At 34.4% G+C, this 24,654-nt stretch overlaps 1 protein-coding gene across 4 annotated transcripts in view; it reads right to left on the reverse strand.

Annotated features, from left to right (window-relative positions):
• The window catches only part of mbc (dedicator of cytokinesis protein myoblast city), a 168,938-nt gene that overhangs the window by 12,410 nt on the left and 131,874 nt on the right, over nt 1-24,654 (reverse strand). For 2 of the 4 annotated variants that reach the window (XM_073962107.1, XM_073962109.1), the window contains exons 12-17: nt 18,551-18,664; nt 9,926-11,824; nt 1,851-2,124; nt 1,675-1,787; nt 1,229-1,344; nt 1,080-1,157 (exon numbers count right to left, since the gene is read on the reverse strand). In XM_073962107.1, coding sequence (XP_073818208.1) covers nt 1,080-1,157; nt 1,229-1,344; nt 1,675-1,787; nt 1,851-2,124; nt 9,926-11,824; nt 18,551-18,664 — 2,594 coding nt within the window. The remainder of the gene's footprint in view (nt 1-1,079; nt 1,158-1,228; nt 1,345-1,674; nt 1,788-1,850; nt 2,125-9,925; nt 11,825-18,550; nt 18,665-24,654) is intronic. The other 2 variants (XM_073962108.1, XM_073962110.1) reach the window with 1 other exon arrangement.

Here is a 24,654-nt window from a genome sequence, read left to right on the forward strand (position 1 = left end):
TATGTATATTTAAATATTTAGAAAAGTAAATAAAGGGTGTTTATAATGTTATTTTCAGATCGATTGGTCGAAAGAAGCAGTCTTGGAAAAGATTGCTTTGTGGCAAAAACATGAATGGGTCTATAACCCCAAAAACCTATTCTACCACAACAAACATGCTAGATATTCATTTTACTTTAACCAAAATTAAAATTTGCCCAAATTTGCAACTCAACAATAAATGTAAACAATGACAAAAACAGCTGTTTTTATATTTATAGGTTATGTCATACGAAAATAACACTTGAAGGTATGAACGCACAAATTGAAAGTTGTATGGATGACGTCAATTTTGACAAACATAGAGAATGTCGAATGGGTGAAAGAAATGACAGCTCATGTGACATTGATATATGGTGTAAACAGCCCTTAAGTAAGTAAGTACTTGGACCATATTTTGCAAACAGCTAGCCAGATATCAGTGCTAAATTTCTGTGCAAGATCAAGCATGAATTGAACTGTTTTAGAGCTACAGAAACTCAAAAAAAACCTTTTTGTTGCTTTATGTCGAACTTTTTGTAAATTAGCTGCAACTAGTTGAGTTTTAGAGTTATCAACGTGAAAAAATAAAGTCGAAGTCGTAGAAAAAATATAAGTTGATAAATCAGGAAACACATTTTTTGAGTTATGCCACTCTTTGAGTAAATGAGCGATATGTTTATAAGTACACACCCTCTTACCGATATGGAAAAGATCGTCCAATTAGCCAACATGATTATTATATTGGCTTTCAAATACATTATTGTGATTTGAAATGCAAAGAAACTCAAATCACAATAATGAAAAGTGTATTGTTAATATTATTATTGTGACCTAACTGACAGACCTAGTAAAGGCCTTGGAAATGTATCTAATGTTAATTTGAACTATTAAAAGATAATTAGAAAAAGGAAATACTAACTTGCCTGTCTGTCTAATGTATTAAATGTCATAAAAGTATTTAACATACTTCATTGTTTGTTCGATAGGTCATCTCTGAGTGTAATTGTCCATAAACAGTTCCCATGTTAAATGTTTTTTAAAGGTAATTGAAAACATACCTGGGATTAAAGGCAAAACCAAAGGTGGATTTAATTGAATTGGTTGGAGGTCGTGTTGTTGATTTCGAAAGACCGCTACTGCAAATTTGAAACAAAAATATTAATTAGAAATCTTATATATATTCCTTTAAAATAATTCACAAACTTACTCTGATGAACCCATACTGGTTTCGGACAAACGATTATTGGTATCACACATGCTTGGTATAAAGGAGTTATTGCGACGCATTATAACCGAATCACGATCAAGTTTTAGGTCACAAGTCTATAAAAAAACAATACAAACAATGTTATTTAGATTAAATATAAATTTATTAATTTCTATTTTGAGTGGAGCTAAAAGATGGATGATTTTTTGGTAATGAAAATGAAACCGAAGAGATTCCCAAAGAAACACAAAATTATGCGACCAATTTCGCTGGTAGTAACAATAATTTAGTAACTAACAGCGAAACCAGTCGCACAATTTGGTGGTTTTGTGTGACTCCCTTCGTTTTCCCCTTTTTCATTTGCAAAAAATCTTCCATCATTTAGCTTAACCCGAAAATTATTCTGAATAAATAATAAACCAAAAAAATAATTTATGAACACTTACCCTCTTGCCATACTTGGCCTCAACTTGAGCTTGCATATCGGCAAAACATGTCTCCAAACGTTCATGGAACAATTTCAAACTCTCAGGAACCTTTTGTCTATGTAGTGTAATGGCTGGAAATTAAAAAAAGTTTAATATATTTTATCTGAAACTATGAAAAAAACGTCTGGACTTACCAATTTCCAATAGTGGTATTTGTGCAGCAATCAAATCCTTTAGTTCCTCAACCAATTCCTTATCATCAGGATGTTCTTCCAAATACTCTGCGGTAAGGAATGCATCTTCGTATTTCTTTGTACCACCCATAACGGCTGGATCCACAATACCATGTATTTTCATACCCAAGGGATTAACGGGTATCGTTTCATCATTTTTATGGGCAATTATCAAATCACGTATATCCTTGTTGGTCGTCTTCATTGTTTCAACGGCCAATTCTAGGGGTGAAATCTAAAAGGAAAAGAGGGATTTAAATATTTTATTAATAATTGCTACTACAAGATTGAAACGGTATAACTAATTTGGGAAACTGGCGAATCCTGGTGTTATATCGAAACTATCAGAGTTGCTGTATTCTGTATGGAGAAGTTAAGATTTAGGTAAGTCGATCCAAGGATAGCAATCTTGTCGCGATGTCAAAAAAATCCACGCTTATTGCTCTGAAAGTGCTTGAAATATATTCTCAAACAATTGCACTAAAAGTCATTGGAAAAGTATTCTTAAACAAGTAAAAAAGTGTCAGTTGGCTTTGCCGACAGATATATACCCTTAACCAATGTGAAGTGAAACTTTCAAATACGGATAGGTCGAATGTATTTAAGGTCTCTTCAGAATTTTGTGGCCCTTTTTGGACATTTGAACTTACCGACAAAAATTTGGATTAGGAATTAAGTGCACTAAGACACAAAAGTTGAACTTTTGAGGGGGAGGTACCCTTTGGAAGGACCGATATGGGCCATTTTAGAAGTTAAACTAAATTTTGACAAAATATTAGGAGATCCAAATTTTGGGCCAAATTGGCCCATTTTAGTGACACTTTTTAAATATTGGGGAAAAGTACCGGAAGTTGTGGACCGGTATTGCCCCATGAAACTAAGTTTGGATATAATATGACGAAGACCAAATGTTAGACCAAATCGCTTAAACAGTTCGAGGGTTATCGTGTTCTCCGACCGCCACATATGGTGACATAGGGGTTTTTTACACCTTTTGGGCTGTTTTCGCAAGAAATATGGACTTGCCCCTGAAAAAACTTTTACCGTCGTAATGGAGGTAGCGAATGCAAATCGCTTCAACAAAAATCAAAGTGATTCGAGAGCAGGTCTTAATGTGAACTTATCCGAAATTTTGTGTGAGAGGTACCAGAAGGAGTAGACAAATTTAGTCCATATTCGAACCTGATCTATATCTGGTAGATAAATTAGGATGTGCAAAGTGTGGATTACATCGGTCACTGCCTTCAAGAGTTATCGTGCGCAAAATTTTTCCGAACATTTCTGAAGTTTTGTGGGGGAGGTACCAGAAGGAGTGGGCCGATATGGCTTATCTTCGAACTCAAACTATATTTGGACAAAATATTACGAAGGCCAAATTTTGGACCGAATCGGCAGATCCGTTCGAGAGTTATCTTGCGCTCAAACCACTACACACGGTGTCATAGGGGCTTTTTGCATCTTTCAGGCTTTTTCTCAGGAAGTATGGACTTGCCCCAGATGAAACTTGTACCGTCGTATGGGGGCAGTAAATACAAGTAGTTGCAACAAAAATCAATGCGATTCGAGAGAAGGTCCTAATCTGAACTTATCCGAAATTTTGTGTGGGAGGTGCCCGAAGGAGTGGACCGATTGATTCCATATTGGAACCTCATCTAAGTCTGGTAGAAATTTCACGATGTGCAAGGTATGGATCAAATTGGTTACTTCCTTCAAGAGTTATCGTGCGCACAAATTTTCCGAACATTCTCGAACTTTTGTGGGGGAGGTACCGGAAGGAGTGGACCGATATAATCCATCTTTGAACTTGAACTAAGTTTGGACATAATATTACGAAAGCCAAATTTTGGACCGAATCGACAGATCCGTTCGAGAGTTGTCTTGCGCTCCAACCACTACACACGGTGTCATAGGGTTTTTTGTAACTTTCAGGCTATTTTCTCAGGAAGTATGGACTTGCCCCTAATGAAACTTACAGCGTCGTATAGAGGACAGCGAATACAACTTGCGTAAACAAAAATCAAAGCGATTCGAGACCAGGTCCTAAACTGAACTTTTCCGAAATTTTGTGTGGGAGGTACCCGAAGGAGTGGACCGATTGAGTCCATATTGGAACCTCATCTAAGTTTGGTAGAAATTACACGATGTGCAAAGTATGGACCAAATCGGTTATTCCCTACAAGAGTTATCGTGCGCACAAGTTTTGCGACAATTTTTGAACATTTGTGGGGGAGGTACATGAAGGAGTGGACCTATATGGCCCATCTTCGAACTTAAATCGAATATGGACAAAATATTTCGATACCCAAAATTTGAACCGAATCGATTGATCCGTTCGAGAGATATCGTGCGCACCAGCCAGCCAGACAGACAGACAGACGGACAGACAGACAGACGGACGGACATTGCTAGATCTACTCAAAATTGTCTGAAACGGATATCGTACAAACATACTTGGGGTCTAAAACCATTATTTCGATGAGGCACATTTTTGGTCGTATCAAAGTGTAAATACCCTCTTTAGCCTAAAGGCTGAGGGTATAAAAAATTCCAAGCCTTGAAAAAAAATATTTATAAAAAATTCCAAGCCTTGAAAAAAAAATATTTTTAAAAAAATGCAGGCATTGAAAAAAATATTTTTAAAAAAATCCTCGCCTTGAAAATTTTTTTTAAAGAAATCCAAGCCTTGAAAAAATATTTTTAAAAAAATCCAGGCCTTGAATAAAATATATTTAAAAAATCCAAGCCTTGAAAAAAATATTTTTAAAAAATCCACGCCTTGAAAAAAATATTTTTAAAAAATCCACGCCTTGAAAAAAATATTTTTAAAAAATCCACGCCTTGAAAAAATATATTTAAAAAAATCCAAGCCTTGAAAAAAATATTTTTAAAGAAATCCAGGCCTTGAAAGAAGTATTTTTAAAAAAATCCTTGCCTTGAAAATTTTTTTTAAGAAATCCAAGCCTTGAAAAAACTATTTTTAAAGAAATCCAGGCCTTGAAAGAAGTATTTTTAAAAAAATCCTTGCCTTGAAAAATTTTTTTTAAGAAATCCAAGCCTTGAAAAAGCTATTTTTAAAAAATCCACGACTTGAAAAAAATAATTAAAAAAAAAAAAAAAATCCACGCCTTGAAAAAAATATTTTTTTAAAAAAATCCACGCTTTGAAAAATCTATTTTTAAAAAAAATCCACGCCTTGAAATAACTATTTTTAAAAAATCTGCGCCTTGAAAAAGAAATCCACGTTTTGAAAAAATTAAGAAAACCAAGCCTTGAAAAAAATATTTTTAAAGAAATCCAAGCCTTGAAAAAAACATTTTTAAAGAAATCCAAGCCTTGAAAAAAATATTTTTAAAGAAATCCAAGCCTTGAAAAAAATATTTTTAAAGAAATCCAAGCCTTGAAAAAAATATTTTTTAAGAAATCCAAGCCTTGAAAAAATATTTTTAAAGAAATGCAAGCCTTGAAAAAAATATTTAAAAAAAAATCCACGCCTTGAAAAAAATATTTAAAAGAAATCAACGCCTTGAAAAAAATATTTAAAAGAAATCAACGCTTTGAAAAAAATATTTAAAAGAAATCAACGCCTTGAAAAAAATATTTTAAAAAAATCCAAGCCTTGAAAAAAATATTTTTAAAAAATCCACGCCTTGAAAAAAATATTTTTAAAAAATCCATGCCTTGAAAAAAATATTTTCAAAAAAATACACGCCTTGAAAAAATAAATAAAAAAATAATCCACGCCTTGAAAAACATATTTCTAAAAATCCACGCTTAAAAAATCTTTGAAAAAATATTTTTAAAAAAATCCAAGCTTGAAAAATCTATGAAAAATTATTTTTAAAAAATCCACGCTTATTGCTCTAAAAATCCTTGAAAAATTATTTTTAAAAAATCCACGCTTATTGCTCTAAAAATCCTTGAAAAATTATTTTTAAAAAATCCACGCTTATTGCTCTAAAAATCCTTGAAAAATTATTTTTAAAAAATCCACGCTTATTGCTCTAAAAATCCTTGAAAAATTATTTTTAAAAAATCCACGCTTATTGCTCTAAAAATCCTTGAAAAATTATTTTTAAAAAATCCACGCTTATTGCTCTAAAAATCCTTGAAAAATTATTTTTAAAAAATCCACGCTTATTGCTCTAAAAATCCTTGAAAAATTATTTTTAAAAAATCCACGCTTATTGCTCTAAAAATCCTTGAAAAATTATTTTTAAAAAATCCACGCTTATTGCTCTAAAAATCCTTGAAAAATTATTTTTAAAAAATCCACGCTTATTGCTCTAAAAATCCTTGAAAAATTATTTTTAAAAAATCCACGCTTATTGCTCTAAAAATCCTTGAAAAATTATTTTTAAAAAATCCACGCTTATTGCTCTAAAAATCCTTGAAAAATTATTTTTAAAAAATCCACGCTTATTGCTCTAAAAATCCTTGAAAAATTATTTTTAAAAAATCCACGCTTATTGCTCTAAAAATCCTTGAAAAATTATTTTTAAAAAATCCACGCTTATTGCTCTAAAAATCCTTGAAAAATTATTTTTAAAAAATCCACGCTTATTGCTCTAAAAATCCTTGAAAAATTATTTTTAAAAAATCCACGCTTATTGCTTGAAAAGTCCTTGAAAAAATATTTTTAAAAAATCCACGCTTATTGCTTGAAAAGTCCTTGAAAAAATATTTTTAAAAAATCCACGCTTATTGCTTGAAAAGTCCTTGAAAAAATATTTTTAAAAAATCCACGCTTATTGCTTGAAAAGTCCTTGAAAAAATATTTTTAAAAAATCCACGCTTATTGCTCTAAAAATCCTTGAAAAATTATTTTTAAAAAATCCACGCTTATTGCTCTAAAAATCCTTGAAAAATTATTTTTAAAAAATCCACGCTTATTGCTCTAAAAATCCTTGAAAAATTATTTTTAAAAAATCCACGCTTATTGCTCTAAAAATCCTTGAAAAATTATTTTTAAAAAATCCACGCTTATTGCTCTAAAAATCCTTGAAAAATTATTTTTAAAAAATCCACGCTTATTGCTTGAAAAGTCCTTGAAAAAATATTTTTAAAAAATCCACGCTTATTGCTTGAAAAGTCCTTGAAAAAATATTTTTAAAAAATCCACGCTTATTGCTTGAAAAGTCCTTGAAAAAATATTTTTAAAAAATCCACGCTTATTGCTTGAAAAGTCCTTGAAAAAATATTTTTAAAAAATCCACGCTTATTGCTTGAAAAGTCCTTGAAAAAATATTTTTAAAAAATCCACGCTTATTGCTTGAAAAGTCCTTGAAAAAATATTTTTAAAAAATCCACGCTTATTGCTTGAAAAGTCCTTGAAAAAATATTTTTAAAAAATCCACGCTTATTGCTTGAAAAGTCCTTGAAAAAATATTTTTAAAAAATCCACGCTTATTGCTTGAAAAGTCCTTGAAAAAATATTTTTAAAAAATCCACGCTTATTGCTTGAAAAGTCCTTGAAAAAATATTTTTAAAAAATCCACGCTTATTGCTTGAAAAGTCCTTGAAAAAATATTTTTAAAAAATCCACGCTTATTGCTTGAAAAGTCCTTGAAAAAATATTTTTAAAAAATCCACGCTTATTGCTTGAAAAGTCCTTGAAAAAATATTTTTAAAAAATCCACGCTTATTGCTTGAAAAGTCCTTGAAAAAATATTTTTAAAAAATCCACGCTTATTGCTTGAAAAGTCCTTGAAAAAATATTTTTAAAAAATCCACGCTTATTGCTTGAAAAGTCCTTGAAAAAATATTTTTAAAAAATCCACGCTTATTGCTTGAAAAGTCCTTGAAAAAATATTTTTAAAAAATCCACGCTTATTGCTTGAAAAGTCCTTGAAAAAATATTTTTAAAAAATCCACGCTTATTGCTTGAAAAGTCCTTGAAAAAATATTTTTAAAAAATCCACGCTTATTGCTTGAAAAGTCCTTGAAAAAATATTTTTAAAAAATCCACGCTTATTGCTTGAAAAGTCCTTGAAAAAATATTTTTAAAAAATCCACGCTTATTGCTTGAAAAGTCCTTGAAAAAATATTTTTAAAAAATCCACGCTTATTGCTTGAAAAGTCCTTGAAAAAATATTTTTAAAAAATCCACGCTTATTGCTTGAAAAGTCCTTGAAAAAATATTTTTAAAAAATCCACGCTTATTGCTTGAAAAGTCCTTGAAAAAATATTTTTAAAAAATCCACGCTTATTGCTTGAAAAGTCCTTGAAAAAATATTTTTAAAAAATCCACGCTTATTGCTTGAAAAGTCCTTGAAAAAATATTTTTAAAAAATCCACGCTTATTGCTTGAAAAGTCCTTGAAAAAATATTTTTAAAAAATCCACGCTTATTGCTTGAAAAGTCCTTGAAAAAATATTTTTAAAAAATCCACGCTTATTGCTTGAAAAGTCCTTGAAAAAATATTTTTAAAAAATCCACGCTTATTGCTTGAAAAGTCCTTGAAAAAATATTTTTAAAAAATCCACGCTTATTGCTTGAAAAGTCCTTGAAAAAATATTTTTAAAAAATCCACGCTTATTGCTTGAAAAGTCCTTGAAAAAATATTTTTAAAAAATCCACGCTTATTGCTTGAAAAGTCCTTGAAAAAATATTTTTAAAAAATCCACGCTTATTGCTTGAAAAGTCCTTGAAAAAATATTTTTAAAAAATCCACGCTTATTGCTTGAAAAGTCCTTGAAAAAATATTTTTAAAAAATCCACGCTTATTGCTTGAAAAGTCCTTGAAAAAATATTTTTAAAAAATCCACGCTTATTGCTTGAAAAGTCCTTGAAAAAATATTTTTAAAAAATCCACGCTTATTGCTTGAAAAGTCCTTGAAAAAATATTTTTAAAAAATCCACGCTTATTGCTTGAAAAGTCCTTGAAAAAATATTTTTAAAAAATCCACGCTTATTGCTTGAAAAGTCCTTGAAAAAATATTTTTAAAAAATCCACGCTTATTGCTTGAAAAGTCCTTGAAAAAATATTTTTAAAAAATCCACGCTTATTGCTTGAAAAGTCCTTGAAAAAATATTTTTAAAAAATCCACGCTTATTGCTTGAAAAGTCCTTGAAAAAATATTTTTAAAAAATCCACGCTTATTGCTTGAAAAGTCCTTGAAAAAATATTTTTAAAAAATCCACGCTTATTGCTTGAAAAGTCCTTGAAAAAATATTTTTAAAAAATCCACGCTTATTGCTTGAAAAGTCCTTGAAAAAATATTTTTAAAAAATCCACGCTTATTGCTTGAAAAGTCCTTGAAAAAATATTTTTAAAAAATCCACGCTTATTGCTTGAAAAGTCCTTGAAAAAATATTTTTAAAAAATCCACGCTTATTGCTTGAAAAGTCCTTGAAAAAATATTTTTAAAAAATCCACGCTTATTGCTTGAAAAGTCCTTGAAAAAATATTTTTAAAAAATCCACGCTTATTGCTTGAAAAGTCCTTGAAAAAATATATTTAAAAAATCCACGCTTTTTGCTCTAAAAGTCCTTGAAAAAATATATTTAAAAAATCCACGCTTTTTGCTCTAAAAGTCCTTGAAAAAATATTCTTAAAAATCCAAGCTTATTGCTTGAATATTCCTTGAAAAAATGTTCTTAAAAAACCATGCTTATTGCTCTAAAAGTCCTTGAAAAAATAATCTTAAAAAAACGCTTATTGCTCTAAAAGACCTTGAAATAATAATCTTAAAAAATCCACCTTATTGCTTGAATATTCCTTGAACAAAATATTTTTGAAAAATCCACGCTTGTTGCTTAAAGTGCCCTTGAAAAATATTCTTAAAAAAATCCACGTTTATTGTCCTTGAAAAGTCCTTAAAAAATCCACCCTTACTGCTCTAAAAGTCCCTGAAAAAATATTCTCAAAAGATACACACACGCTTATTCCTCTAAAAGTCATTGAAAAAATATTTTCAAAAAATCCACGTTTGTTGCTCCAAAAGTCCTTGGAAAACTAATTTTAAAGAATATGTAAATTGACCTTCGTCCTTTGCATTCCCTGAAAAAATATTTTTAAAAATGTCCTTGTCACTTACCTTAAACGTATCCGAATCAATGACAGGAAACCAACGTAAAATACCTGGCAGGGGATATTTTATCGTGACCACTGTGCGTTCCAACCACAAATTACCCACACCATCAGCATCACCGCCTGTGCACGAACTTTCACGATATGGTCGGGAGAATTTAAATTTCTGCACATTGTTATTATTGAAATATTTCAAAATTTCCGTTGATATTATTTTAGTATCGGTAAATTTAGCGAATGCTTCATCCATTATCGGTTCAACTTTATTCACTTGAATATATTGTCCATCACTTTGTGTTATATCTTCACCAGGCATTTCCAGTGTATGCATGAGCTCAGCTTGAGGATGTTGCATTAGGGTACGGGTACTAAAATCATCCAGTCGCTCATATTCTTTGCCACGGAAAATGTACATTTTATTTTGTAAAAATCTTGGGAAACCCAACCCATAGAAACAGACACGGAAGTACTCGGAGGTGTGGCGCATTTCTTTGAGTATCTTTTCATAGAAGAGGGCCATTTTCTTGAGCAAATCAGCCAATTTGATGTAATCATAGATTTCATTTTCATATTGCTGGACCAACACTTTGCACATATCAATGGCACATTCCCACATTTTACCCTTGTCGAAATATTCGATTATTTCATAGTACAGGGCCTCTTTGAGATCGCGATGTGTACGACACTGCATGTGACGGTGTGAGCGCAGTAGAGGTGACAGCTCTGTATCATCCCATGACAACAATTCGGTGTGTAATTTCAGTGTAAAGGCAGCTTCGGTATAGTTATCAAATTCCATATGCAAATCACACAGCTTGTAGACATAGCGTATGTACATTTCCTTGCGATTAACTTCGGAATAGAATTGCAATAACGAAAAGGTACAGGCCATGCGATTCTCTTTACTTTCATCTTGTATTATGCAACGATATTCCAATAAGCGATCCATAAGTTTGGTGACCATATTCACAAATTTCGTACCCTCCACATTGAGAATGTTGTGGGCATTACATTTCTCCAGCATTATTTGTTCAAACAACTCCTTATATTGCACATCTCCCTTACCGGCTCCAATGAGGATATCTAACTTTTCAATCATCTCCCTTTCAAATTCATTAAAATTGGCCTTATAATGGCTGTTGTTGCGTTTCGTATCACCATAGCTGTCGTGGATATGCTTGGAACTGTAATATTCACATTGCATCATGTCAAAGAATATGGGTATGGTTGCCTTTCGCAACTCCACTTCGGGTATCATGCTCATTTCCAATATGGGTTCCACAAGTTGTGGCACAAACTGCGGCTTATGTTCACCCAACTGGAACCACATTTTACGTATTTCCTGGGCTGTGTCCTTGCGTATGTCACGATAGCGGGCAAATATCACTTGCCGTTTGTTGTCATTGAAATCATTCAGCTGCAGTGGTGATTGAATCAAGAAGGCTATGGAACATTGGAAGAAATTCGACCACACCTGTTTCTCAAAGGGATCTATGAAGTGATCTACAATTACAATTGACAGTTGTTTCAATGCTCCCAATATCACCGTATTCTGATGCATTATCATATCCATCCAATCACGTTGAAATACCGGTTTTTGGTGAGGTGATACCAACTCTTCAAACACCAGGAGTATTTCAATGACAAAATCTTGCAATTCGAAACGATTATTTAAATGTCTCACAAAGATTTCATAATGTGAGGCATCCATACACTGCAGTATGCCCAACATAATGGCAACCAGATTGGCCACCAATTGATTTTCCCGATCCAAGTTATGGGAGGTTTTGATAACCGTTCTCAACAAGATCAGCATAATATCACGTATATCGTTGTGTGTATGGCCAATATCTTTGCGATAGAGTAATTTCAAAATGTTATTCATGATATTTATACATTCGGTAACCTGCGAATGGGGGAGAAAAGTGGAATGTAAAGAAATTAAATAATTTGTTGTTATTTAAAAGATTTTTCCAATAAAAAATAAGACTTAAATTTAATCTAATTGTAAATATGTTATAAAAAATGTTCAATTATTTATTTGAAAATAAAATCAGCTGTACAAAAATGGGTTTTAAAACTAGGAAATGTGACGTAAAATATCCCAGCAAAATAAATTGGAAGTAGTGCCATGTAGACTAGTTCTTTCACGACATGTTTTGATGCAGTTCAAACGGAGTCGTGAAATAGGCACTCCATTCCTTACATTTGAACCGCATTCGGATGCGATCCGACGAATGAATCCTTTCCTCACATTTTAACAGCATCTGGATTCAGTTCAATCGGAGTCGTGAAAAAGGCACTCCGTTCCATACATTTTACAAGCAATTGCTTTGTGATCCCTAGCAGGCCAACTTGTAGATACCTACAACTATAGATTTTTTCAAAGATAGAAAAAAGTGTGCTTCAATTTCTAAAGTTTTGATATATAATAAAACAAGTAAAAAGTATCAGTCGGCTTTGCCGACAGAGATATACCCTCAGCCTGTGTGAATTGAAACACTGTTTTCCCAAAAAAGTATATATTTAAAGGGTTTTGAAAATTTTGGTCGTATGAACCGACAAAAATATTGATTTGAATAGAATCTCAAAAAGTTTTGCGGGGAATGTATCGAAAGGAATGGACCGACATATTCCATTTTGAAAGTGGGTCTTATTTTGGGTTTCGTTCCCCTGTCGTTTCAGTTGGTCACCATATATTACACAGGTTTTGGACCATTATATCAGGAAGCATGTACTTGCCTACGAAAAACATGACACCGCTGTAAACATTTTCAAGGGATCCTCGAACAGACCCTTATCGTGCATACTATTTTAGTTAATATTTTCGAATTTTTGTGGGGGATGTACCGGAAGGAGTGGATCTACAAGCACCACCTTCGAAATTCATCTAATATTCGAATAAATATTACGATATGAAAAGTCTGGATCAACTCAGTATTCGGTTCGAGAGTTGTTGTGCTCTCCAGCCACAACATGGTGCCATAGAGGGTTTTTACACTTTTCGGGCTGTTTTCTCAAGGAATGTGGACTTGCCCCTAAAAAAAACTTTTACCATCGTAATTGAGGCAGCGAATGAAAGTTGCATCAAAAAAAAATCGAAGTGGTCCCGGAGCAGTTCTTAAAATGAACTTATCCAAAATTTTGTGTGGGAGGTACCCTAAGGGGAGTGGACAAATATAGTCTATTTTCGAACCTTTTATATATTTGGTAGATATATTGGGATGTGTAAAGTATGGACCAAATCCGTCACTACCATCAAGAGTTATCATGCGCACAATTTTTCCGAACATTTTTAAACACTAGGGGGTGGGGGGAGGTACCTGAAGGAGTGGACTGATTTGGCTTATCTTCGAACTTAAACTAAGTTTGAACAAAACATTACGAAGAGTTATCAAGAGTTATCTTGCGTTCCAACCACTACACACGGTGTCATAGGGTTCTTTTTTGCAACATTCAGGCTATTTTCTCAGGAAGTATGGACTTGCCCCTAATGAAACTTGTACTGTTGTATAGAGGACAGCGAATAGAAGTTGCTACAACAAAAATCAAAGCGATTCGAGAGCAGGTCCTAAAGTGAACTTTTCCAAAATTTTGTGTGGGATGTACCCGAAGGAGTGGACGGATTGGGTCCATATTGGAACCTCATCTAAGTCTAGTAGAAATTTCACAATGTGCAAAGTAGGGACGAAATCGGTAAATTGCATCAGGGAGCTTAATTCATGGCGCAGCTCCGAATACGGTCACGCTTCGTTCAGATTTTCCATCGGCCGAAACCATTGTGAGCGGGGACGACCTTCACGGGACCCTCAGAACTATTCATGACAGTTTAGAGAGGCAGATTAGGGAATTCCTCGACCAGCTGGATAGGCTTGTACCGGATGAGCATTGTGAGGACATACTCCCGGAGGAATTGTTACACAATCTGACCCTGACTGATGATGAGCTGGACACCACGGTGATCCCGGCCAAGTCTACACAGGAAGATTGCTGTGGCTCTAGCAAAGGGAGTACGAGCCCTGATAGCCAACCGGATGCAAGTCTGATTCCGACTGGTCCTGTGGCGGCACTTGCCGACAATAGGCTTCAAAGGCAGACGGCAACTGAAACGATGTCCGACGACGGGGAATCTAACGAAACCCCGACAACGGGCAGCGACTCGAAGGTTGCATCTGCACGAGAAGCATCGGATGCGAAGCATTATAAACGTGCTGTATCCTATCTCCGCAAGTTCGTAGGAAGAGATGCGAACATGCATTCGGCGAGGGTGGTCCACCTCATCAGGGGTAAGCTGAAATTCATAAGTTCGAGAGAACTTACCCGCGTGAATTTCATCGCGAGCTCCAGGTGGAAAGGATCTTAGTGAAGCCGGCTAAGTCTACTGCCTCAGAAGCTTAACCCGAACCGACAGGTAAAGGAAAAGGCTAATGAGTGCACCCCCAAACCTACGGGCACCCCTAGTGATGACCGACCGGTAAAGGACTCTGCCTCAAAGCCCGATTCTGCTCCGAAAGGCAAGGATGAAGCGGCTGGAAATGCTGGTCTCAATAGGAAGATGGTTAGGCCAGCTAAGAAAACATTGTCTTCTGGTGGAACGAACAATGCCCCGCAGCATAAATCTGTGAAGCGCGTTCGTTCCTCCGAGGGTCCACAGCCATCACCAAAGAAGACGATGACTTCTCAGCTGGTTGAACCATCAACCATCGGCGGCTGTTGAGCGTACAACCAAGGGGAAGCAACTGAGTACAGAAAAGGCATCCACCTCCTCTGGAAAAGTTAACCCCCAAGGCGCACGGTCAAGGACGCAAAAAGCCATACAGTAGACCGGTCACAGTGGCAGATGATAAAGACCTTCATTTGGCAATCATTGACAGAGCTGACCCAAATGGTAGAATCAGCTACAGTCACTGGTTGCTTTTTGAAACTGGTTTTCGGTCTGCCATAGAGTCTAGACCCATCGATTATACACTGGTTGTATAACATCGTGGTTAGACCCATCTTATCATATGGTTCACTTGTTTGGTGGCACTCACAGCGCCAAAAATCGACATTCAGTAGGCTTGACAAGGTCCGAAGAGCTGCCGCGATTCTCATAACCAGGAGCACACCACAGGCTGCTCTGAACGCAATGCTGAACTTAAAACCACTGAGTCTCAGCATTAAGTGTCAGGCAACTCGCAGTGCCCTACGGCTGCATGAACAGGATCTCTGGCGCGGTTGTGCCTATGGGCATGGATGTATCCTAAACGAATCAGGTATAAATGTGAACAAACGCGGAAACTGAGCGACTATATATCACCAGTCCTGAGATTTGACGGTATAGACGTCGTTATACCTAGTAGAGACTGGACTGGAACCGCAGTGACCCCCCTCTGTACGGTCTGGCTTTTTATACAGACGGTTCCAAGATGGAGGAAGGTACCGGGGCTGGCGTCTACTGTGAAAGGCTATCTCTTGAGTACACCTACAGGCTAGACAGCAACTGTAGTGTCTTCCAGGCTGAAATCTTCGCGATTTGGAAGGCAGCGGAATTGATAAAAAGTTTGGATGCAGTAATCTTTGAACCGGTGACTATCTTTGTGGATAGTCAAGCGGCTCTTAAAGCCATCAAATCCTGCAACATCAAATCCGATGTCGTCCTTAAGTGTAGATCAGCCTTGGAAGCGCTAACTAATGGCTTTTGGCTATGCTGGGTACCAGGACTCCGTGACTATCAGGGTAATGAAAGAGCAGATGAATTAGCTAGACGAGGATCGCAGTCTACAGATCTAGCTATCGCTGACTCCATCAAACCACCCATTTGTCATTTCTTCCAAAAAATTGAAGCGTTCTCTGAGTAAAGAGTCAGTGAATTGTGGCATAATGAACCTAGGTGCATTGTGGCAAAATCCATATGGCCGTCTCTGTCAGTCAAAAGAACGAACACTCTGTTGAACCTGAGTAAAGCTGAAGTTAGAGTAACGACGGGAGTCATCACTGGACACTGCTATATCAGGGCCTTCACCATCAAATGGGATGAGGATGTTACTGACTACTGCAGACTCTGTGAGGATGAGGAGGAGTTGTAAACGTTCGAGCACCTCATGTGTCGTTGTCCAGCCATGGCTCGCAGACGACATAGGTTAGTAGGTGTTCACTTACCACCGTGTCTAACTTTCTACTCAACTGTGGAACTTGATGTGATCTACAACATCATCAAAAATCTGAAGTGGCTGGGACAGCGCAACCTGAACGCGTAAATGATGTTTCTATTATTCTGCCTACCATCTCCTCTCTTGCCCACCTCCTCTTTTCTTTACAGCATTTTTTCTCTTTTTTCTACTGGCTGCACATCCCCAAACCTAACCTAACCTTGGCTGTGAACTTTGCAATGGGTGTCAGCAGCTGTGTCTATGAACAAGAAAACAATTAAGATCTCGCAGTACGGAACTGGGTGCATGGTATCGAAGTCAATCTGGCCGTAATCTCGGGCGTAAAAACGTCAGAGATTAGAATCGATGCACGCGTCATAACTAGTCATTGCTGTGAAGTTGTGAAAGAGACTGAAACATTGGAGCATCTTCTGTGACGGTGTTTGACAGTGAAACTTTTACCTACGGACAGATCGAATGTATTAAAGGTTTCTTTTTTACCGTCGTAATGGAGGTAGCGAAGCAAATCGCTTCAACAAAAATCAAAGTGATTTGAGAGCAGGTCTTAAAGTGAACTTATCCGAAATTTTGTGTGGGAGGTACCCGAAGGAGTGGACAAATATAGTCCATATTCGAACTTGATCTATATCTGGTAGATATATTAGGATGTGTAAAGTACGGATTACATCGGTCACCCCCTTCAAGAGTTATTGTCCGCACAATTTTTCCGAACATTTTTGAACTTTTGTGGGGGAGGTACCTGAAGAAGTGGACCGATATGGCTTATCTTCGAATTTAAACAAACAAAATATTACGAAGGCCAAATTTTGGACCGAATCGGCAGATCCGTTCGAGAGTTATCTTGCGCTCCATCCATTACACACGGTCTTATAGGGGCTTGTTGCATCTTTCAGGCTATTTTCTCAGGAAGTATGGACTTGCCCCTGATTAAACTTGTACCGTCGTATGGGGGGCAATGAATACAAGTTGTTGCAACAAAAATCAAAGCGATTCGAGAACTGGTCCTAATCTGAACTTATCCGAAATTTTGTGTGGGAGGTACCCGAAGAAGTGGACCGATTGAGTCCTTATTGGAACCAAATCGGTTGCTTCCTTCAAGAGTTATCGTACGTACAAATTTTCCGAATATTTCCGAACTTTTGTGGGGGAGGTACCGGCAGGAGTGGACCAATATAACCCATCTTCGAACTTAAACTAAGTTTGGACAAAATATTACGAAAGCCAAATTTTGGACCTAATCGGTTGATCCGTTCGAGAGTTATCGCGCGCTCCAGCCAGCCAGACAGACAGACAGACGGACGGACATTGCTCAATCGACTCCAATTGTCTGAAGCACATTTCGTCCAAACATACTTGGGGTCTAAAACCATTATTTCGATGAGGCACATTTTGCCCGTATGAAAGTGTATATACCCTCGTTAGCATAAATGCTGAGGGTATAATAAAGTGCGGATTCGGATTCAATAATTTTTAAAGGTTAGAATACAAGTATGGAGATATTGGTATCAAAATATAACATTAAGCTGTGACTTAATTCGCCACGTCTACGCTGTGATTGGCCATGTATAGCAATTTTCAAAATAATTGAACATTTTTATACTTTGTCGAATATTTAACAATTTTTCTTAAATTAACTTAACATTTTTTTTTTTTTGGTAATATAATAGTTGAATATTAATATTGAATAGATAAATCTTAATTGCTAGGTTATGTTTGAACAGAAACAGATCACAATCTATACAAAACAAACAAGGAAAAAAAATTAAAACTATTCATAATAAACAATAATAAAATTGAAAAGCTTAGCCGAATATTATATAAACTTTAAAAGCAGATTGTAAAACAAAAAATAAAGACAATCTTGAGGCGGCAGCGATTCTACTTTGAAAACACTTAAAATATCAATTAATAACAATTTTGTATATCAAATAAAAGCTTAAAATGAAAGAAATGTTTATTGCAAAAAATATCACCACCAAAAAAACAATAGAAATTTAAAGCACTAAATGATGGATATATTTGTCAAATAATAGCTAATAAAATAGATAAATAAATATGTATGGGTAATAATAATACTTATATATTTAGGTATTTGTTTTTAACAAAGAAACCGAGATAGATACATAGATGAGCTCAACAATGGGGTGGGTCGTTTGATTTCACACTAGGGTAGATGGTAACTTTAACAAGTGTTCTAAAATGTTTGTTCTTTTAATTAAATGGAAGAAATCAAATTTTTGAACCACCTGTATATTTATTTTTTTAACATGATTTTTATTGAATTACGTGATTCAAATGATTGGTTTGTTCCAGAACTGCAAGAATCTACTAATTTTTACTATTTTTTCCGATAACATAAAGGGAAAAATGTTATCGTAGAAAAAATAGTAGCTTCTTGCAGGTTCTGGAACAGGGCAGATGTGTGTGTGTATGTGGGGGAATTTTCATTTTTTTTTTTCTATTTTTTAATGTTGTTTTACCTTTTGTTTAGCTGTTGTTTCACGGGTATGCAGTTGCGATTTTAATTGTCCAAGAACTTTGGCTGCTTTCGAAAGATTTTTTTCTTGTTGCCAGATATCAGATTTCGTATCGCCCTATAATTTGGTTGGTGTTTTTATATTGAATGTATTGCAATAACAACAAACAAAGCATAAAATGTATAAAAAAAGAAAAGGAGACACGATTTGATTTTTTTTGTTGCATTGAATTGAAGAGGAATTAAAATAGACAAAACAAAAACAACAATTTCTTTATAGAAATTAATCAATGAATGAATGGATCCTCTAAATAGGATCCATAGGGGAATATATGATCAAAATATTACAATACAAAGTAGACATTATGATGATAAGTTACACAAAGAGAGACAGAGAGAGAGAATAAAAGAGGAGCACAATTTAATGAATGTAAAGAAATAAAAAACAGAAAAAAAGATTAAAACCCAAATTAGAAAAAAAGTAAACAAAAAAACATTATTTAAAGGATTACAAATTAACAACAAATTGTTGTTGTTGTTGTGAGTCTGCTTGGTGGGTGGATTGGTGTTGTTCGTTCGCTGGGTGAAACACATTCAAATGATGATGTAAAAGAGGTGTAAAGTTTGGTGTTGTTGTTCGTGGGTGTATTGTAAAGGTCACAAAACAAAAGATAAAAAACATAAAAAAGCTACAAAGAATCGATCTAACATTAATTACTATGATGAGGTGCTGTGATGAATGGATATATGAGATGTGGTATTAAGTGACATATGGACAATGTAACATGACTCCATATTACACTGTCTATCACAGAAATCTAGGTAATGTATGATGAAATGAAAATCTATGCCAACTTCTAATGATATTTGTGATGATATTATATGGTGGTGATAATATTGTGCTGAGGTGTAATGGTGACTTAGTGACAAACCAGGTACATAATACATGAATATTGATTAATTTTGTTCTCTTGCTTGTTGTTGCAATGATGTTCAAATGAGGTATCGACATGGACCAACTAACAGGTCGCACAGCAAAACCAGCTTATCATGTTTTAAGATATCAAAACACACACACACAGTTGTGATTTTGTAAAAAAGTACAAAATTTGTATACTTAAATTAAAAAAAATCATGATCATCTGTTATGCTGGTGGACCAGTTAATTGGGCCATGTGTGTATGTGTGCTACTTAAATATAAATGCTACTCTTAATAATTATATATAAATATAAACAAGTAATTAAATATAATAATTTGCTATAGTTATCTATATGTTGTATTATTAACGGAAATTAAAAAAAAATAATAGTAAAAATAAAAATGCGTGCAGACAACAAATAAAATAAAATTGTAAAACTTAAAATAAACTTGTCAAATCTTAAAATTGTTCTTACATATTTTATTGTGTACTAAATATAATTTAAATATAATGTTTAATGATGGTTTTTTCCTAGCAATGATACTAATGGTTTTATTATTTTAGGACAAAACATAGACACATTTATCAATACATACATTATAATAGACATACATACAAACATCATGCATAACAAATTAAAAAGTTTTAAATTAAAGAATATAAATTTAAAAACAATGCAAACAATTCTCTAAGAAACATAAACATGCTCATCAAACACTTAACAAAAAATTGCACATATTTTTTAAACATTGTTGCTCTCTAATCTATGAGAATTTACATTAACGTTCGGTAGCTCAATTACACTGTGCGACAACAAAAAAAATGACGAGGAAAATCGACTACGTTATGAAAGTAGAGCTAAAAATATCAGACACGTGTATCGGCGTTTTAAAAGTTTACGTCGGAAAGTAACCAAAATAGGCGGGGCAAGTTCCGCCCATTTTTAATTTTTTCGAAATATTCGAGTTAAGATATCTATGAATCCTTGCATTTCAGGTATATATTGTCTTTGGCAACTTTACAGAGGAGTATGTGGGCAATATTTTTGTTAAAAATTTTAACCCTCATGCGGTTCATCAAAGGGGTCTTTTTTGTCCTTTTTTCAAAAATCTTTCAAAAACTCCTTAAAAATGTGATTGTATCAAATCCAAATATTCTACAAAATTGTTCGCCATAAAATTTTACTATAGGTCTCAGAATACACCAAATCGGTAACTCTTGTCTAATCGCCAGGAATCACTAAAAACGAAAAACACATTTTAGGGTTAAAGTCGGACTTCATCTGAGTTTATTCAAAATTGTCCAACAAAACATAATTTTAGAGGGATGACGTCAAAGACAAAAATATTCTCCGTCAAATTTTACTATAGGTCACCAAAGAAATGAAATGCCTATTTACATTACATATCATAAAAATATCAGTATCAATTTTGCTGAAAAAACATGAAAATATTTCCCAATCTTTTTGATGAAAAATTGTTCCTTCTTTTTTCGAGTTTATACATTAAAGTAATATAAAACTTGGTTATAGGTGAAAAGTGTCAAAAGATGAAAAATTCTACACAAAATTTCACTATGAGTTTCAGAATAAACCATATATCTAGCCATACTATCTCCTTAAAAAAATTAGATTCCAAATTGATATATATTTGGATGAAATTATATGTTTTAATTTTGGACTGTTAATTTTACATAATTCCATACTGGATCAAAATCTAGCAAAATCCTTTACTTTTTGGGAATAAATCAAATCTCTGAATAAAACAAATCTGTAACCATAGTATATAACATTCTTAGCAGCACTTGTTTTTGATATACAGTGCTGGACATATCAATGGAAAATTTTTTTTTAGAAAACTAAATATAATAATTTTTGACTAAGTACATTTATTCCTTAGTCAAATATACCTATTTGATTTTACGCAATTTGGGCAGGTCCAATGTGGGTTTTTTATATTCCAAATATATATGCACCACAAATATTTCAAGAACATTATGAATGGAACGCACAACATCTTCTGTATGAATCCACAACGAAAAACCATCAATATGATATTTACGGTATCCAATCACAACGACAAACTGTACGAAAATTGGGAAATATGGCCCTAAAACATATATATCAAAAACACGTGCTGCTAAGAATGTTATATACTATGGTTACAGATTTGTTTTATTCAGAGACCCATAATGAAATTTCATTTGGAACATTTCTTTCTTTAACAATATTCCCAAAAAGTAAAGGATTTTGCTAGATTTTGATCCAGTATGGAATTATGTAAAATTAACAGTCCAAAATTAAAACATATAATTTCATCCAAATATATATCAATTTGGAATCTAATTTTTTTAAGGAGATAGTATAGCTAGATGTATGGTTTATTCTGAAACTCATAGTGAAATTTTGTGTAGAATTCTTCATCTTTTGACACTTTTCACCTATAACCAAGTTTTATATTACTTCCATGTATCAACTAGAAAAAAGACGGAAAAAAATTCATCAAAAAAATTCGGAAATATTTTCATGTTTTTTCAGCAAAATTGATACTGATATTTTCATGCCATAGAATGTAAGTAGACATTTCATTTCTTTGGTGACCTATAGTGAAATTTGACGGAGAATATTTTTGTCTCTGACATCATCTCTCTAAAATTATATTTTGTGGACAATTTTGAATAAACTCAGATGAAGTCCGACTTTAAACCTAAAACGTGTTTTTCATTTTTAGAGATTCCTGGCGAGTAGACGAGAGTTACAGATTTGGTGTATTCTGAGACCTATAGTAAAATTTTATGGCAAACAATTTTGTAGAATATTTGGATTTGATACAATCACATTTTTAAGGAGTTTTTGAAAAAAGGACAAAAAAGACCCCTTTGATGAACCGCATGAGGGTTAAAATTTTTAACAAATATATTGCCCACATACTCCTCTGTAAAGTTGTCAAAGACACTATATACCTAAAATGCAAGGATTCAAAGATATCTTAACTCGAATATTTCGAAAAAATTAAAAATGGGCGGAACTTGCCCCGCCTATTTTGGTTACTTTCCGACGTAAACTTTTAAAACGCCGATACACGTGTCTCATATTTTTAGCTCTATTTTCATAATCTAATCGATTTTTCCCATCATTTTGAAAAAAATTGAATTTTGTTGCACAGTGTTATCGGTCAGGTTTTTAAATGAAAAGATCCGTGACAGTAAAATTCTGCAAAACAAACCCGTTATATGAACAGAGATAACCCGTCAGAAACTGGGAAGTATACAAGATACATTTCCGACGTATAATACATATACTCACATCAATGAGTTCACCCAGATTCATATTAAGTCAATTTATTTTTTGCCTATTCCGAACGGAGGAGGAGCTTTTACAGAAACACAATTCATATATGGGCTTATATTATAACAATGATTGTTCCAAACACCCCATAAGGGACGAGGAAGACTTCAAGACTTATTTATATGGGACCCACTGTTTATCGCCGAGTCCGAACGGCTTGTCTTAAGACACCACCTGTAGAGAAGTTCTACATTACTGAAATACTCAGGAAATCTCGTCAAAATTACCCAGAGGGGTATATTACCATCGCTGAAAATTTGATGTTGTCTGACCTTGGACTGTGCAATGTCCAGTACAGTTCAGTAGATTTAGCGGCGGATATTTTCGTATTCCTCAGAAGCAAGAACTGTACTATGTCAGCTATGTATATATTTCACCTATCACAAGCTGTGTCATCGACGATAGACCCGAACGTCAAAATCTTACAATCAGCCGCATACATTACGATCTCTATGCAGTATTGAAAGTGTAGTATTTCAGAAAGGTAGAGGTTTAAGAGTTCCAGAGATATCACCCCGAATTGGGAACTCCCTGTTTATACCCTCAGCGGCAAAACCCTACTTCCTGAGATAATAGCCTGAAAGGTTCAAAAAACCCCTATGACACCGTGTGAATTGGTTGGAGCGCAAGATAACTCTCGAACGGATCTGCCGATTCGATCCGAAGTTTGGCCTTCATAATATTTTGTCGAAACTTAGTATAAGTTCGAAGATAAGCCATATCGGTTCACTCCTTCAGGTACCACCCCCACAAAAATTCAAAAATGTTCGGAAAAATTGTGCGCACGATAACTCTTGATGGGAGTGATCGATTTGGTCCATACTTTACGCATCCTAATATATCTACCAGATATAGATCAGGTTTGAATATGGACTATATTTGCCCATTCCTTCGGGTACCTCCCACACAAAATTTCGGATAAGTTCACTTTAAGACCAGCTCTTGACTAACTTTGATTTCTGATGAAACAACTTGCAATCGCTGACTCATTTACAACGGTAAAAGTTTTTTTAGTGGCAAGTCCATACTTCTGGGAAATCAGCCCGAAAGTTGTAAAAACCCCCTGTGGCACCATATGTAGTAGTTGGAGAGCATAATAACTCTCGAAGTGATAGACCAATTTGGTCCAAAATTTTGCCTTCGTCATATTTTGTCCAAACTTAGTTTAACTTCTAAAATGGCCCATATCGGTTCTCTCCTTAGGATACCACGCCCACAAAATTCAACATTTGTGTCCAAGTGCAGTTTAGGGTCTGTTCGAAGATCCTTTGGAAATTTATACCGATGATGTACAGCCATATTATGTTTTCCGTGGACAAGTCCATGCTTCCTGGCATACTGCTCCAACAGGTGTACGATAACCCACTGAAATGATTAGTGGGCGCTATATCTATCGAAAAGATATGGCTCTCAAAATAAGATCCGCTTCCGTAATGCACTATGTCGGTTCATTTCCTTTAATCCTAATCCACGTTTTTGTCGGCAAGTTCAAATGTCCAACAAGTGCCACAAAATTCTGAAAAGACCCCAAATACATTCGATATGTCCGTAGATGAAAGTTCCAATTCAAATGGCCTGAGGGTATATCTCTGTCGGCAAAGCCGACTGATACTTTTTTACTTGTTTACTCTACGGTTCAACAAACGACTTGATTGGCCAACGTTTCAAACACGTTTTGGAACAGCTAGGCATGATTGACGGTATCGAAAGCCTTCTATAGATCAAAAACCAACATAACTGTTCGGTCGCACAACTTGTGCTTGTTTAATTCTCAACTGATATTTGCGGATATGGCGTGCAAGGCTGCATTTTCCAGAATCCATTCTGATGTTGGGTAACTG

The sequence above is a fragment of the Musca autumnalis genome, unplaced genomic scaffold, assembly GCF_047663935.1.
Source record: "Musca autumnalis isolate F117 unplaced genomic scaffold, ASM4766393v1 scaffold_1, whole genome shotgun sequence".
Classification (NCBI taxonomy): Eukaryota; Metazoa; Arthropoda; class Insecta; order Diptera; family Muscidae; genus Musca; species Musca autumnalis.